Source organism: Triturus cristatus, chromosome 1_1 (assembly GCF_964204655.1).
Source record: "Triturus cristatus chromosome 1_1, aTriCri1.1, whole genome shotgun sequence".
Classification (NCBI taxonomy): domain Eukaryota; kingdom Metazoa; phylum Chordata; class Amphibia; order Caudata; family Salamandridae; genus Triturus; species Triturus cristatus.
In genome coordinates, this window is record NC_140579.1 from 32,145,899 (window position 1) to 32,163,764 (window position 17,866).

A 17,866-nucleotide genomic window follows, 5' to 3' on the forward strand; every position below is an offset into this window, starting at 1 on the left:
TTGCAGATCATAGGGGTGTGGCCTTAAAGTTAGGGATCTACTGGACCTTGTCCAGTGTGGCTTATTAACACTCAGGAAGCAAAACAAACTGAGTGGAATGAGCCCACAAATAGTCATTAGGCAATTACATTAATTCAAGCATTTCCATCCTTTGCTGTGTGCTTTTCTCAGTAAACAGATTATTGGACAATCAATGAATTGATGTCTTTGTGGCTGCTACCTGTGAAGGTTTTGCAAACCTGAACACGACCCCCCCCCAGTGTCGACAGCGAGTTCCTTTTATTCTCCCACATTGTCTCTCTCATGAAGAGAGGTTGCATTTACAACTGAAGTTTTTAACACATTTAGAAAACTGATTTAACATCAGAAAACAAACAACGAGAAAACAAATGATCAAACTTAATCTCCAGCAGACGCTTCCCTGGCATTTAGAACATTGACAAGGTTTTGTCTAACGCGAGTTCTTTCATGTTGAGAGAGAGCAGATTTCTGACTGAAGCTTTTCCAGCATTCAGAGCATTGATAAGGTTTTTGCCCAGAATGTAAAGGCTCATGTCGGGTGAGACAGGTTTTCAGTCTTAATCATAAGAGAGTAAACTTAATGATTTCCTCGTGTCTTTCTGTACCAGTTGTCTACCCTAAACCCTCATCTAAAAATTGACGTTTAATAGAAGTGCAGTATACAGGGGTAAGATTAATAAGTGAGGTGGTGATGTTGTTCGGGCGTTTACGTGGTCCTTAGCATCACACGAAAATGCCAATTTTTAGATATAAGAGGCAATTTTATATTTCACTACACAGATCCCTGCAGTATTTTCCCTCGAAAGAAGGTGGTATTCACCTAGGGAAGTGAATACCTATGTGCGAAACCAATTGATGCTGCCGCCTGATACTACATCATAATGGTGACCAGTTAACACCACCAGAGGAAAATATTGGTTAAGGCTTTCAGGTAGACAACTAGTACATGAAGACACCAGTAAATCATTTAATTCACTCTCATTTGATTAAGACATGCTACACTTGAGGAAGGTGAGTGTCCTTTCCGCATGCTTCTACCCCCTCCCCACGCCCATTTGATTTTTCGAGACAGGTTTTCCGCCTGAACCTTTTAGGGCATGCAGAACACTGAAACGGTATGTGCCCAATGTGGATTCTCTCATGTTGAATTAAACTAGCTTTCTCACTAAAGCTTTTTTGGGATTAGGAGTACTGATGAGGTTTTTGCCCAGTGTGAGTTCTCTCACGTTGCGTGAGATACATTTTGTGACTGAAGGTTTTCTGGCATTCAGTTCACTGATAAGGTTTGTGCCCCATGTGCGTTCTCCAATGTTGAGTGAGACTTTGTCTCAGTCTGAAGCTTTTCCAGCATTCAGAACACTGATAAGGTTTTTGCCCGGTGTGGATTCCCTCATGTACAGTTAAACCTGATCTGTGACAGAAAAGTTTTTGGCATTCAGAGCACTGATACGGTTTTTCCCCAGTGTGAGTTCTCTCATGTTGGGCAAGAGCATATTTCTGACTGAAGCTCTTCCAGCATACAGTGCACGAATAAGGTTTTTGCCCAGTGTGAGTTCTCTCATGTTTAGTGAGACTTGTTTTCTGACTAAAGTTTTTCTGGCATTCAGAACACTGATACGGTTTTTGCCCAGTGTGAGTTGTCTCATGATTAGTGAGAGTTACTTTCTGACTAAAGCATTTCTGGCATTCACAGCACTGATACGGTTTTAGTCCAGTGTGAGTTCTCTCATGTTGAGTGAGACTAGATTTATGACTGAAGCTTTTCCAGCATTCAGAGCACTGATAAGGTTTTTTCCCAGTGTGAGTTCTTTCATGTTTAGTGAGACTTTGTTTCAATCTGAACGTTTTCTGGCATTCACAACACTGATACGGTTTGAGCCCGGTATGGATTCTCTCATGCAGAGTTAAACCTGATCTGTGACAGAAACGTTTTTGGCATTCAGAGCACTGATACGGTTTTTCTCCAGTGTGAGTTCTCTCGTGTTTTGCAAGATTACATCTCTGACTGAAGCTCTTCCAGCATTCAGTGCACTGATAAGGTTTTTGGCCAGTGTGAGTTCTCTCGTGTTTTGCAAGATCAGATCTCTGACTGAAGCTCTTACAGCATTCAGAGCACTGATACGGTTTTTCACCAGTGTGAGTTCTCTCATGTTGTGCAAGATCAGATCTCTGACTGAAGCTCTTACAGCATTCACAGCACTGATACAGTTTTTCTCCAGTGTGAGTTCTCTCATGTCTTGCAAGATCAGATCTCTGACTGAAGCTCTTCCAGCATTCAGAGCACTGATACGATTTTTCTCCAGTGTGAGTTCTCTCATGTTTTGCAAGATCAGATCTCTGACTGAAGCTCTTCCAGCATTCACAGCACTGATACGGTTTTTCTCCAGTGTGAGTTCTCTCATGTCTTGCAAGATCAGAGCTCTGACTGAAGCTCTTCCAGCATTCACAGCACTGATACGGTTTTAGTCCAGTGTGAGTTCTCTCATGTTGAGCGAGACTAGATTTCCTACTGAAGCTTTTCAAGCATTCAGAGCACTGATAAGGTCTTTGCCCAGTGTGAATTCTCTCGTGGTAAGTGAGACTTATTTTCTGACTAAAGCTTCTCTGGCATTCAGAACACTGATACGGTTTTAGCCTAGTGTGAGTTTTCTCATGTTGAATTAAACTAAATCTCATACTGAATCTTTTCTGGCATTCTGACCACTGATCAGGATTTTGTCCAGTGTGGATTCTCTTGTGTCGAGTTAGAGTAGCCTTATGACTGAAGCTTTTTTGACACTCAGAGCACTGATTAGGTTTTTGTCCACTGCGAGTTCTCTCATGTTTAGTGAGGTGGGATTGAGAACTAAAGCTGCTCTCACATTCATTGGTCTTATTCGAGTTGTGTGTATCCCCAAGTTGGATTTTTTCCTGGATACATTTCATCTTTGGACTGAATCTGATTTCAGAATCAGAATTAATTCATGTTACACTCAGCATTAACTTTTAAATACACTACACATACTCTGCCAAACATTTGTATTTAATGAATCATAGATTTATTAGGAGATCGTTTTTCCGACGTTTAAAGGCAGTCTATCTAACTTGCCCAATACACTTTCACAGAGGATCCCCCTGTTTTTTATTAAGATGTCCTTCGGGGAATCATTTTCTCAAAGTTATGCCCAGGTCAGTTCTTTCAAGTTAATTTAGACTCATTTTCTGACTCCACATTGGATTTAGGAGTTTTAAAAGCACTGACAAGGTCTTTGGGGTTTAGTGCTTACATTTAACCTAAATTTGTTCATACAAGTATTAATCGGGGATCAAGACATGCAACAATGATTGCTCTTTTAAGCTTCCTATCCCAGTACTAGCTTTTTTGGCTCTGTGGCTAAAGCTACAGTAGGTACATGATTGACTTTGGCAGTCTGAGACACTTTGAAACAACTGAGATCAACCCAAGAGACAGAGTTCCTGGAGAAAATGTTTCTATGTTCAAAATGATAATCCAGCGATTTTGCTGTAGTGACAACAGGGAAAGCATTTTCACAATTACTTACATTTAAATAATGTATTCTCTCCACTTGTATCACATGAGACATAGACGAAAGATTGTTCTTTTAAATTGAGGTGATTGGTAATCCTCACAATTCGGCCACGTCATGTGTAGAGATACTGTTTTGTTGCAAAGGCGCTTGGGTCTCCAAGACATTCCTTATAAACCATCAGATAGAATTTACAACACTGATTAGTTGCTCTCAATTACACTGCGTGGATATTAATTGTCACCAATATTTTAGTTCTTACATACTTTGAAATGGAAAATTTGGCAATTGCTTCTTGTGATTTTACTTTAGTGACTTGACAACTTATAATGAACATACAAAATGTGTGATATTACTTTGACATTCAGCCCTTTCTTCACCATTCCTGGCACAAATAATTTGTTTCTTTTTAGAGCTCTAAAATGTAGAATGTTTTAATTTCTTCAACATAAATCTTTTCATCATGTTTCACTAAAGTACATTTCTTTTTTGGTTCATGTTTCAGTGACTTGTACAAATAAAGTTAGAGACTATAAATGGACACACAGAAATAATATTTATGACTGCTTTCTTTGCAGAAAGAAGGCATTTACTGAAATTAGATAGGAACTCAGTTTGAGCTGCAATTCCGACAGGGGAGAAACAGCTCTAGGACACTGTGTAGATATGGAGCTTGGAAGCACTGGAACTCAAGGTTGCGAGAGCAAACTGAGGGGATATCGAAAAAAGAAACACAAGTTACACATACATTGCGACACAGATTTTCAGAAGCATCCAACACCAACAATTTACTCTTTCTATGACAACGGCTAGCATCACAGAAAATATTTTAACACCTTTAATAAAATATTAGATACTGTTTACTCCAATGCCCACTTAGAGGATTCATCTATTCCTTATTTCAGCAATCTATGAAGGGACATTTAATTCAACAAACATATTGGCCTTGTACTCTGTGATTTAAATGCCCCTGTCTACTGAGGCTGTGTCCAGTTAGTTCAGCGGAATTCACAGTTTCAAATTTTGGAAAAGATAAGGACTTACTTTGTGGCCTGAAAATCGTCAGACTCCTCCAACAAGATCCTGGTACTGCAACACCTGACAAAGCAAAAAAAAACACCACAACAGTAAAGGAAACCAAAAAGGGACAAGAAAAGGCAAACAGAACAAAGAGAGGAAAGAGAATAGAAGACTATCTTCCACTCTCACGACAGGGACCAAGGTGGACCCGTGAATTGTCAGACAAGACAGAAAAGGACAGAATGAGAGGACCTGATGAGGTGGAAGTGAGATGCAGAGAGAAAAGACGCGGAAAGAACCTTTCAAGAGAGGATAGTATCACTTGAGGTAGAAAAGACGCAGAAAGAACAAACAGAAGGAGCATAGTGTCAAGTGGGTAGAGGAGGAGACAAATGCACAGATAGTCAAGGAACTGCTGGGCAACACGGGAGGCAAGCACTCATGGCCAGTGCATCAAAACCTGAAAAACAACTGGACCTGCACCACGCCCCCAACATGTTCCTGGAGGAACGTGGCTCCATCAGGTGGGTGCCAGGGTACACAGGTGGTCAGCTACAATAGCGGGAACAAAAAGATATTAGGAGGACATTTGAAGGAACACAGGAAAGCAGCACGCCGTTACAAAACCTTGACCGGTGATGCACTTTGTCAGAGAACCCTTACTATTAATAAAGGCCCTAAAGGAAGAGGCAGGCAGACAAAAGCATAGTACAATTTATGAAATTGGAGATAATTCGCTGAGCACATGAGTGTACTATTATAAGGAAATATGAGAAAGTGGCTTGCGTAAAAGCAATTTTTTTTTATTATCAGAAGTTTGATAGCAACACAAATAGTGTAGTGAGGAAGTCAAAAGTGGAAGTTGTAGAGACATAAAAAAACAAAAACAGCTCGAGAGAGCAAATAGAGGAAAAAGAAACAGGGTAAAAGGAAACCTTACCTGACAGTTATTTATTTTGTTTCTCCAAGAGTGATGGCCGCACCGCACTGCGTGGCTTCCCAGAATACTTTGAGAAGAAGTAAAGACATGCTTTAACCAAGAGCTTATTTGCATCAGATGACAATTACGCTTCATCCCATTTTCCAAATAACCGTCCTGAACTTACAAAACAAAAGGAACTCTTGTTCTGTGGAAATCATTGTCAAGCATCTATGGTTTAGAAAAAACACTTTATTCTCTTAGTATCTATGACCAAACCCACAAAACACATCTTCCTTCAAATCCAAACCTTGTAGTACAAGAACACACCAATAACCAGGAACCCTTGCTGCAAAAGGTCTGAATGAATACACAGTGCACACACAGGGTGAACAAGGTCTTAGTGTCTCACGCATGCTGTGACGTTATAGCACTGTAAATATACAAATCACTATTCCCTAATGCACCAACCAGGATTCAAATTAGCGACCCTCCAGTTTAACACAACAACAGAAATTATCACATTAACCAACTGAGCATTTCATACAGAATAGTTTAACTTGCATTTTCTCTTCGTTTCAGGTGTTTAAATCATATTACAATTCCTCCCTCTCGGAACTGATTGACACAACCCTTATCCAGCTCAAAGTTCTGCAGCAGTACATTATGATTTTACAACTGAAGGCTAAAATAAATAAATGTAAATATCAGAAGCCAATTATTTTAGGGGAAGACAAAAATATAAACTGGTTTGGCCCTGTTTGCTCACCCTATCACGTATCTTGACTAAGGCCTGTGTACCCTTGCCTTGAGAGACAAAACTGTACGTGAGTCTGGTATCCTAATTTTATTTTGGCCTCAGCAAACGCAAGACCTTGAGTGCGCACTACATGCCTAGGCCCAAAGTTGACCCTAAGGCAGCAGTACATTATGATTTTACAACTGAAGGCTAAAATAAATAAATGTAAATATCAGAAGCCAATTATTTTAGGGGAAGACAAAAATATAAACTGGTTTGGCCCTGTTTGCTCACCCTATCACGTATCTTGACTAAGGCCTGTGTACCCTTGCCTTTGAGAGACAAAACTGTACGTGAGTCTGGTATCCTAATTTTATTTTGGCCTCAGCAAACGCAAGACCTTGAGTGCGCACTACATGCCTAGGCCCAAAGTTGACCCTAATGCCCAGTGCCTGGCCGGGAGAACATAGATGGACCCTAAAAGCACACCTCGGTCTGTGTCCCTGGCCATGTACAGTGAGTGGCGGTGGCAGAGTACCATCTCCTTAGAGGTCACCAGCTGAACAGGCTTTTTTACCTGTTCAAGGGTGACCAAACCCGGCATTGATATCCCGGTTTAAATTTCGAGTCATGTGTATTTATATTATAAGGTAGAAGGACTCTATGTTGTTTACACGTGTCTATGTATCTTGTTATCAGTCGCATCCATGTTGGCTTGGCTCTGGGCTGACATGGCACAGGTTGGAGTGTATTGGCAGAAATCCCAAAGAGAAGGGTGTAACTTTGGACACAAGGGTGGCGGGATGGAGTCAGGACTGCTTTTTAGAAAATCTATGTGACCAGGATTGATGATTGGTCTTTAATGAGCTCTCCTGTTTGGTTAATGGTGGGGGAATGGGAAGAGTCTGCAGAGACAAACACTAGTGAAAGACATTTCTGGGAGAGATGGACTCTTTGTGTTCCTTTGGACGGCCCATCTGGGAATGATGCAAGGAGCCATGTTCAGCCTTACTGTGCTCATGGTGCTAGTATTCCCACTTGGCGCTAGCATCGTCTCCACCTGCTGTGAGGAGCAATCACTTTGCACAAACATCCATCTTGTGCTACAGAGGAAAATGGACATTGAAAGGTAAGCAGCGAAACCAGTAAACCCAGACAGTGAATTTAAATTCAGGGTCTGAAAATACCACAGAAAAGTGGGTCCAAACATATTGACTTTGTTCTAATTCAAGCTGCTTCACTGCCGTCCCAGAGACCATTGCCTGCCCTTAAGAAAATTAAACTGAAAAGTTTAATTTCTCTTTTTTAGATGCATCCCGTTTTCCTTTAAGGAAAACAGGCTGCATTTTTAAAAAACTGCTTTATTTTAAAAGCAATCACAGACATGGTGGTCTGCTGACCCCAGCCAGGCCACCATCCCTGTGAATGCTAGCCATTCCTAAAGGGTCGCAAATTGCGCCTGCCTCATTAATATTAATGAGGCATGCAATTTGCGACCCCATTAGGAATCCCAAACAGTTTCTGAGACACTGTTGTGCCTTCCAATTAGCGAGTTGCAAATTGCGAGTTGCAAATGCGACGCAATTTGCGACTTGCTAATTGGTGGGTCGTAAGTCTGGCCCTGAGTCTGTGCTCCCGCACCATTTCCCTGAAATGCTGTGGACAGCTCTACCCTGAGAGTCCAGTGCGGAAGGGGTTGCTCTTCGCCCAGTTTGCAGAGCCACAGTAGGCCAAACCCCAGGACACCGGTGGCAAAAGACCTCACTCGCCACTGTTGGGGTCCATTAGTTATTGTTTGCCCTGTGACCCACCTTAAGTCACTGGCGTAATGAAACTTGAGGAGGCCTCACTGCAAGGTACGTGAAGGGACCCCCTCCGAACTCAATCAGGAGCTCTCTGGCCAGAGTACTGTGCTGAGGGGGCCCCATGCAGCTTGGGCCCCCCCACATGCAGGGGCTGCGGGGGCCTTTGTTACGCCACGGCCTGCAGTTATTCATTTCCCCACCACCACCATGAAATTCTAACATCTTAACAGCGAGGAAAACATTGTATTATGGTAAGAGGCATCTGATCAGCTTTCTAAAGGTGCCTTTTCTTCCTAGAAAAAGGCATCAGTTCTGCCTCTAGAATACTGTGATACCTACCCCTCAGCCCATCCCTAATGCATCACATCCCACATACATCAAGAAAGAGCTCTCCCTGCAGACTCCAGGTCCTTTACACATTACTGATCTTTACAAGGTTCAAAGCTACTCACAACATGACCCTATGTTCTGTACCTGCTCTGATGGCACGTCATGCTCCTCTCCGAAAAGATCATATCCACGTATGAGTTGTGCCCAGACCTCCTGTCCTCATTGCGCTGTGGTTTCTCAGATGCTTAGACCTCTCCCGACTCAGATAAGAGATACCCAGCGTTTACTGAATTTAAGTTAGCACTGAAAGCTCACTTGACTGGACTCTGAGGTTCTGTTGCCTGACCATCTTAACTCCCTAGTCACCTCCAGAGCTGGCAACTGTAAACTGTAAATCGGTCTATAAAGATTTGTTTTCTTCTTGGTTTCAGTGTTTAAATGGTGTCAGCCCAGTATGGTATGCCTCTCCTGGAGTTGACGGCCTTAAGGGGCCGTTGCTAGTATAAATATTGGGCGACAGGGTGCGTCCCAGCCCAGTGCCCCTGGCGATCTGAATGGCCTCTGAGTTTAGCTCATTTACGTAAACTCAGGCTGTAGGCTGTGTATGCAGAAGATTCAGAAGTGATCTCAAACTCCCAGAGAAAAGAAAGCGCCTAGGTGTCTCCACCAAGAAGGCTATTCCGGGGAGTCAAGCACCTTATCAGCATCAGCCACCTTCATGTGTGGGTTTACCCGATGCAGCACGGCGAATACAGTCCGTAGATGAACCACTGTGGATCTACGTAGGACAAATCCTGACTGTAAAGGGGAGACAATTTTCTCAAGTATGTGGTACACCTTAGGCAGGACTTTATTATTATAGGTAAGCAGTGACAGGGGGCGATAAGAGGTACACTTAACCAGGCCTTTACCAGGCTTGGGGAGTACTGAAATGATTGCGTTTCTTATAGACAGCAGCAACACACTGCCTTTAAAGCTCAGCATAAACCTCCAGCAGAGGTGGGGCCGGAATAGGTTTGTAAGCTTCGTAAAACCCTACATCAGACCTTCAGATCCTGGAGCTAGGGCGTCCAGGGCTGCAACGATCTGTTCCCCAGAGATCGATGGCTTATAATGGGATATTGTAGGAAAGTGTCCCTTTTTGACATGGTCACCCCCAATTTTGACTTAGGTGCACTGGGTTCCTGCTAATCAGGTCGCAAGTGCCAGTGCTCTTTCCCTAAAAGAAGGTAACTGTTCAATTGTTCCCCAGTTGGCAAGACCTTTAGCACTTATTTCAGTCTCTAGTAAATGGTACCCCTGGTGTCAGGGCATGAGTACTAAAGAGGGTCCTTAAGGACTGCAGCATGTATTGTGCCACCCTAAGGGACCCACCACCAAACTCATGCAAACAATGACATGGCACACACGCTGTGTGCCATGCCCACAGACACTACATGCATTATATGTATGTTACCCCTACAGCAGTTCTTAAAGCCCTAAGGAAGGGTGCATATTACATGAGAGGACTTATCTGCATGAACAGATATGACCCTGTGCTGTGTAGTTCAACTGCTAGAAAGTACAAATAGACAGGGAAGCCATCTCAAGTACATGTACTGGGCACTGGCTATTACGAGTTCCCCAGCTATATAATGGCTTCACTGAAACCTATGGTGGTTGGTATCAAACACCTTGTGTTGATACATCTATACTGATTCCAGTAGTGGAAACATGCACCCAGAGGGCCCCTTAAAGGTGCCCTCTACAAACATGCCAGCCTCTTAGTGTGCTGGCCGACTGGTGCTTTCCGCATTCCACCACAGATGAGTGTGTGACCCCCTGGAAATGAGAGCCCACGCTCTCATAGGTCAGAAACAATGCCTACTCCTAAAGGAGGTGTTTACACCTTCCCTAGCAGGATGGCTAGTGAGTCTGCATACCAAGGCCAGAGGCCTCAAAGCCTCTGCTACATTTGATATGCAACCCTGGCTGCCCCCAGACCTGGGAGATGCCTCCCAGTCATGAGGCCCATTTGGTACCAGGACAGGCAGGAAATTAGATATGCAAGCAGCCGTGCTGCACCACCAGGCTAGTCACACGCCTTAGGTGGGCTGCCTGGTGTGCTCCAGGAAAGAAGGATTCCACTGGCTTGTTTCTGGTGGAATTAGGAACTCTGTGACAGGGGTATGCCCACTCCCTGCAGGAAGTGGTCATATAGGGGTTGTTGTGATCCCAAGAATAAGTAGCACATTGGCTACTACCCTTCACTCTCCTTAACGTCCCTAGATTCAATGCTTAGGTGCCCCCTTGACACCAGGCACTCAGATTCACTTGACAAAAGATGAACAAAGAAGTGAGTACTGTGGACTACTGGTCGACTTTGGCACCAAACCCTGACTGCTCCTGTCCTGACAACCCAACTCATCCTGCAACTGTGCAGCCTCCAAAGGCTTCGGAGGTCCACTAGCACTTCGCCAAGCCGTCAGCATCTCCATAGAAGTGGAGGAGTCACTTAACTGCAACCTACAAGCACCAACCACAATGCCCAGTACACTATTCTGCTGACCACCTAGGTCCAGCGACGCAGCAGCCACCCAGGAGGAGATCACCGTGCTCCCAGAGGTCTGATCTCTTTCCTCACCAAGTGTGAAGACACCAGGACTCACACAGCACCAATGCCCGGGGTACTGGAGCCCTTGCAAAAATCAATGCTTGTTTGAAGTCCAATCTAGATCCCAAACCCTGCAAAGACCAATCAGTGACGAGGGGCATCAAAAACGTAGAGGCCAGAACCAAGAGTGGCCCGGCTTTCCTGATTTGGTCCCTTCTGCTGGTCCAACCATGAACCATGAGTGCCTTTAACGCATGGGTCCAGCTACCTAAAACCCTCCACAACAACCAACTGTGCCCCCCTGCTCTCAGGACCCTCATGAACTGAGCCCCCCCTTTGGAAGCTCTCAGACTTGTCCTCAAGTCCCCCTCTGCAGCCTGTTTCTAGGTGGCCTCCATTTTTGCCTACAGTGTAGAGTGCAAGGCTAACAACCTATCCAGCACCTCTGCACCTGGACACTCCAGGGCATGTAAACTCAAACTGCTGGTGATAATTTGGACCTTGGCCCCCTAGCGCCTTATGCCCTAAAGGGCACCCCTGAAATATGATTGCAAGTACCTGTATGTAGTTTATGTTTCTTTTTCCATAGGAAAGCATTACTTGGCAAAAACGCCGTAGTGTGACATTTTTACTTAACTGTAAAAATTGATATCTTGAAGAGTACTTAACCAATTACATATAAAGACTGGGCTTGTTTCTGGTGGAACTAGGAACTCTGGGACAGGGGTATGCCCACTCCCTACAGGAAGTGGTCATATAGGGGGTGTTGTGATCCCAAGAGTAAGTAGCACATTGGCTACTACCCTTCACTCTCCTTAACGTCCCTAGATTCAATGCTTAGGTGCCCCCCTGACACCAGGAACTCAGATTCACCTGACAAAAAATGAACAAAGAAGAGCCAAAGAAGTGAGTACTGTGGACTACTGGTCGACTTTGGCACCAAACCCTGACTGCTCCTGTCCTGACAACCCAACTCATCCTGCAGCTGTGCATCCTCCAAAGGCCTCAGAGGGCCACTAGCACTTCGCCAAGCCTTCAGCATCTCCATAGAAGTGGAGGAGTCACTTAACTGCAACCTACAAGCACCAACCACAATGCCCAGTACACTGTTCTGCTGACCACCTGGGTCCAGCGACGCAGCAGCCACCCAGCAGTTGATCACCGTGCTCCCAGAGGTCTGATCTCTTTCCTCACCAAGTGTGAAGACACCAGGACTCACACAGCACCAATGCCCGGGGTACTGGAGCCCTTGCAAAAATCAATGCTTGTTTGAAGTCCAATCTAGATCCCAAACCCTGCAAAGACCAATCAGTGACGAGGGGCATCAAAAACGTAGAGGCCAGAACCAAGAGTGGCCCGGCTTTCCTGATTTGGTCCCTTCTGCTGGTCCAACCATGAACCGTGAGTGCCTTTAATGCATGGGTCCAGCTACCTAAAACCCTCCACAACAACCAACTGTGCCCCCCTGCTCTCAGGACCCTCATGAACTGAGCCCCCCCTTTGGAAGCTCTCAGACTTGTCCTCAAGTCCCCCTCTGCAGCCTGTTTCTAGGTGGCCTCCATTTTTGCCTACAGTGTAGAGTGCAAGGCTAACAACCTATCCAGCACCTCTGCACCTGGACACTCCAGGGCATGTAAACTCAAACTGCTGGTGATAATTTGGACCTTGGCCCCCTAGCGCCTTATGCCCAAAAGGGCACCCCTGAAATATGATTGCAAGTACCTGTATGTAGTTTATGTTTCTTTTTCCATAGGAAAGCATTATTTGCTAAAAACGCCGTAGTGTGACATTTTTACTTAACTGTAAAAATTGATATCTTGAAGAGTACTTAACCAATTACATATAAAGACTGGGCAGCAACTACCCAGAACTTCAGTGAAGATCTAGGTGTGCACCACTGCCAAGAGGCCTCTTGCAAAAGTTGAGAACTTCAACCTATCTTTGATTTTTACCAAAAACGCTTTGCAAGGCAGGATTTTTAACCCCATGCTCATAATGGTAAAAAGACAAAGTACTAATTCCAGAATGCAATGTAATGTTGGCTAAAACTCTATGATTGGTTGCATGACGAGGTGCAACGGTGGACAAGTACAAAAGGTTTGGGCGTGGATGTGGCCCAGTGTAATTGCCAGTGTCCGAGATAAATTCAAGCATTCCACCCATAATTTTCCGTATTCCTAAATACGACAGGTATGCCCCGACATAGATCCCGTGCTCGCTGCACCACTAGAATAAATCTGTTCTCTACACTCAAGGCCCAAATGGGTTGAAACAGGTCTTCGTTTGCTTGTGTTCCGGTTCAGAAAGGACCTGGCTTGGCCTTTCAGGCTGGATTAATCCGATTGGAAGGAGTCTAAGGCTGATTTGCATATGTCTGCTTCCTGTCTGAGGTGGCATGGTGGGCAAAAAATGATGGTTTGAGATGCCGCCTCAAGTAATTACCAGTGGCTGAGATTAGGTCCTCAGCATCCCTGGAAATGGCATCACATACCTTTATGCCTAATTGTAGGAGAGTAGGGTCTGCTTTCTATGTTCACCCCCACTTTTTGCTTTTGCTTTACTGGTTTTCGACTTAGATGTGGCTGTGGGCCTGCTAATCAGACCCACAGCCCTGCTGTTCTCTCTCTAAATTGATACTATGTACTTTAGGTGCATAACCCATTTGGATAGGATCACCTTATTGGCCCCTGTACAGTGTACCCTAGGTACCCAGGGCATAGGTGTACCCTAGGCCTACCAGGGGCTGCAGCATGTATTATGCCACCCCTGGCCTGGCCTTCCATTATGACACAACTGGCTGATCACTCAGCTGGGGCAAGGTCATGTAATCACCCCTTGCTTAGGTGTAGTATTCCTATACCTAACTTACATATAGACACATGTGTACCTATCAGCCACTCCTATGGCAGGCCTTAACAATCCTGGAGGCAGAGTGATTGGTAACATGTGAGATGGTGCTCTAGCATGAGCTGAGCCTGTCTGCAGCTTTCGGAACCATGTCCTTACAGCTGCTCTATGATATAGCCTACCATATACTCTTAAAGTGCCTTATAATCTTAAACGCTTATGGTAACTATGGTTTGGCTTTATCAAAACATGTTGTGTAAGGTGTCTAACACTTTGGAATAATATCCCCATCCCATTTCTGGGGATGAGGATATTATCCCTCCCTTCTAGAGGGAGAAGACATGTTGTAACCTACTTACCCGGTTAAAGTTAACCAGAGCCCCAGCATCACAAAATGGATGCTGCTGCCACAGACACGAGTCTGACCTCCTGCTGCTGGGAGTGATCCCGGCAAGGGAGGCTTGGACAATAGGTTTCCTGCCTTGGGAGGTGCGAGCACCACCCCAGACAGGCCTTAGTGTATTGGGGCAGGGAGGGAATAGAATGAGACATGCCTGGGGCACACAAGGTGTCCCGTGCATAGTCCAGTTCAAACCGGTGCTGGGGCACTCCAGCCCCAGTCCTGGCGCGAAACTGGACAAAGGGAAGGGGGTGTAACCACCCCCCTCCCAGGTCCCACCCATAAGGCGTGACCTAGCAGGTAACCCAGCCCCCCAGATTTGGATAAGAGTGGTAGCTGGGCCCCAGGAAATTAGATTATCCTGAACCTGCAACTTGAACAGAAACTCTGGACCTTTGACATTCGACGAAAGAAGAAGACTGAAGAATCTCCCTTGTGGCCAAGGAGTGGCTACCCTGTGCAAACAGGCACCATCAAGAGACTACCCTTTGCTTTGCTAAAGTTCTACGAGGGACCGACTGCAGAGCCCGACCAGAGCCTTGACTTCCAGACTTCTCCGACCCTGATCCACATCCACAGCCGAGCTGAGATCCGTGGAGGCGACGAGAGACGTGGGACCGGCTACCTGGGAAAAGTGGCAAGTATCTTCAAGCGCAGCTTCTGAGGCACCCTCGAAGTTGTCCACCGGGGATTGAGAAGCCCCAACCCCAAGCACCATCTGCACCGAAGATCAGCCCCCCACACTCCACAAGTCCTGCGTGGGGCCCTTCTGCATTTTCCTGCTTGCCGCGTCTGTTCGGTTGCTTGCCCGCTGGCTAGTGGCCTTTGTGACGACGCATCCTGAAATCTTCACTGCTGGTTTGGCTCCTCCAGACTGGCTCCTGCTTCTTTGCAAAAGAGAAGCACCCCAGACCTTCCTGGTCTGCACCAGAAGCAAGTCCTCCGTTCTTCGTGGGTTCCGCTTGCCAAGGCTTGGTGAGTCCTAGTCCAACTTCGACACCGCCGACAGCAAGAGCCTTCGTGGGACAGCTCGCCTCCTGGTCCTGGTCGTCCTCGACGTTCCCTGGTCCTCGTGGCTGCAACGACAAGCTTCACCTTCACCTGCAATCTTCACGACATCGCCTGGTTCCTTCCTGGCTCCACGTGGTCACTGGCTAGTGACCTTGACTCTGTCCCTTCTGCTTGCAGGTCTCCTCTCTTCTTGATCCCAGCCTTGGGATCCACCGGACACTCTTCACTGACTGCCTGTCAGCAACTTTCCTTCAGGCATCCATAGAAGTCCACGACGAAACCCGACGCAAGTTCACACCTATGCACCCGCAGCCCGTGGGCTAGGTAACTTGGGTACTTCGGTGCTCACAAGGGTAGTGACTATCCTAGGGTCTAGTTTCCGAGTCTCGACTCTCTAGCTGCTTCAGAAGTGTCCTTAAACTGTTTATTTCTAAACTGTACTATTTCTATCGACTATACGCATTACGCGTGAGTGTTTCCACTCTGCACCTGAATCCCGTGGGCCTCCCACTTCCTAACTGTTGCTAGTGTAGTGTAGCCCCAGCGATTCCCTAGGCCTATTCTATTTCCGTGACAGTGGTCCTTATACCACTTACTTAGTATATGGTTTGCGTGGCCCCTAGGGCCTAACTGTATTACTTAGCTGTGTGACTTAATGTATGCATAAATAAGACTGTGTTGTACTTACCTCTAATCTCATAAAGAGTGCTGAGGGTTTGACTAGAATAAATACACTTTATTTTATATATATATCTGTTGTGGTGTCCTTTCATTTGGTATTCAAGGGATTATATATGGTATCACAGCTGGCTTCACATGCCATTCAGAGTTTAGCCTACGACTGCTCTTGTCCATGCTACCACTAGGATAGCTGGTCTATAAGGTTGACTTTACAACCAATCACCATAAGGGTTGTTTGGACTGATATAAGGTGTACACTAGAACTAGTGACATCATACATCAGGCCATCTTCTCACACTAATGATGTCCATGACATTACAGGAAATGACATCACATTACAATGGACCCAGTGTGGCAACAGACAGAGATAACATCAGGAAAGCTACATGAGAAGACATAGATAAAAGATTTTTGAGGACTACGTCACTGACACTTTTTTCCCCAAGGTATGAATGGGGAGGACCAGAGTGTGAGCCGCGGCCTGGGGAGGACCAGAGTGTGAGCCAGGGCCTGGGGAGGACCAGAGTGTGAGCCGGGGCCTGGGGAGGATCAGGGTGCTGAACTGAGGCCTGGGGAGGACCTGGACACTGAGCCAGGGCCTGGCAAGGGCCAAGATGTTAGGTGGGGCGTGGTGAGGACCAGGATGTGAGGGGGTCCTGGCGAGGACCAGGATGTGAGGCGGGGCCTGCCGAGGAAAAGGACGTGTGCCTGGACCTGCTGACGACCACGATGATGAGCCAGTGACTGAGGAGGATCAAGATGTGTGCCAGGCCTAGGGAGGACCAGGATTATGAGTCAGGAACTTGGGAGGACCAGGATTTGAGGCGGGGTCTGGAGAGGACCAGGACGTGTGCCTGGACCTGCTGACGACCTGGATGCTGAGCCAGGGCCTGAGGAGGATCAGGATTTGAGCCGGGGGGGGGTGGAAAGGACCAGGATGTGAGGCAGGGCTAGTGAGGACCAGGATGTGAGACGGGGCCTGGCGAGGACCAGGATGTGAGGGGTTCCTGGCAAAGACCAGGATGTGAAGCGGTGCCTGACGTGGACCAGGATGTGAGGTGGGGCCTGGCGAGGACCAAGGATGTGAAGTGGTGCCTGGCGAGGAGCAGGATGTGAGGTGGGGCCTGGTAAGGACAAGGATGTGAGGCGGGCCTAGCGAGGACCAGGATGTGAGGTGGGGCCTGCCGAGGACCAGGACGTGTGCCTGGCCTGCTGACCACCAGGATGCTGTGCCGGGGACTGAGGAGGATCAGGATGTGAGCCGGAGCTGGGGAGGACCAGGATTATGAGTCAGGAACTTGTGAGGACCAGGATGTGAGGCGGGGTCTGGCGAGGAGCAGGATGTGAGATGGGGCCAGGCGAGGACCAGGATGTGAGGAGGTCCTGGCGAGGACCAGGATGTGAGGCGATGCCTGGCGAGGACCAGAATGTGAGGGGGGCCTGGCAAAGACCAGGATGTGAGGCGGGGCCTGGGGAGGACCAGGATGTGAGGCAGGGCTGGCGAGGACCAGGATGTGAGACTGGGTCTGGCCAGGACCAGGATTTGAGGCAGGCCTGGCGTGAACCAGGATGTGAGGTGGGGCCTTGTAAGGACAAGGATGTGAGGCAGGGCTGGCGAGGACCAGGATGTGAGACGGGGCCTGGCGAGGACCAGGCTGTGAGGTGGGGCCTGGTAAGGACAAGGATGTGAGTCAGGGCTGGCGAGGACCAGGATGTGAGACGGGGCCTGGCGAGGGCCAGGCTGTGAGGTGGGGCCTGGTAAGGATGTGAGGCAGGGCTGGCGAGGACCAGGGTGTGAGGGGGGCCTGGCAAAGACAAGGATGTGAGGCGGGGCCTGGTGAGGACCAGGATGTGAGGCGGGGCCTGGTGAGGACCAGGATGTGAGGCGAGGCCTGCCGAGGACCAGAACGTGTGCCTTGGCCTGCTGACGACCAGGATGATGAGCCAAAGCCTGAGGAGGATCAGGATGTGAG

At 47.0% G+C, this 17,866-nt stretch overlaps 1 protein-coding gene across 1 annotated transcript; it reads right to left on the reverse strand.

Moving 5' to 3' along the window:
- Nucleotides 1-452: 452 nt before the first annotated feature.
- On the reverse strand, nucleotides 453-6,239 carry LOC146869243 (uncharacterized). The gene is made up of 3 exons (XM_085646129.1): nucleotides 5,509-6,239; nucleotides 4,593-4,646; nucleotides 453-4,256 (listed from the first exon to the last, which is right to left on the reverse strand). Exon 3 carries the CDS (start codon nucleotides 2,944-2,946, stop codon nucleotides 1,294-1,296), a length of 1,653 nt encoding a protein of 550 aa, XP_085502255.1. The 5' UTR covers nucleotides 2,947-4,256; nucleotides 4,593-4,646; nucleotides 5,509-6,239; the 3' UTR covers nucleotides 453-1,293.
- Nucleotides 6,240-17,866: the final 11,627 nt, after the last annotated feature.

What these genes read in the sequence shown, in the direction of transcription:
- LOC146869243 (XM_085646129.1), bottom strand. Translation starts at nt 2,946, where the DNA reads ATGAAATGTATCCAGGAAAAAATCCAACTTGGGGATACACACAACTCG.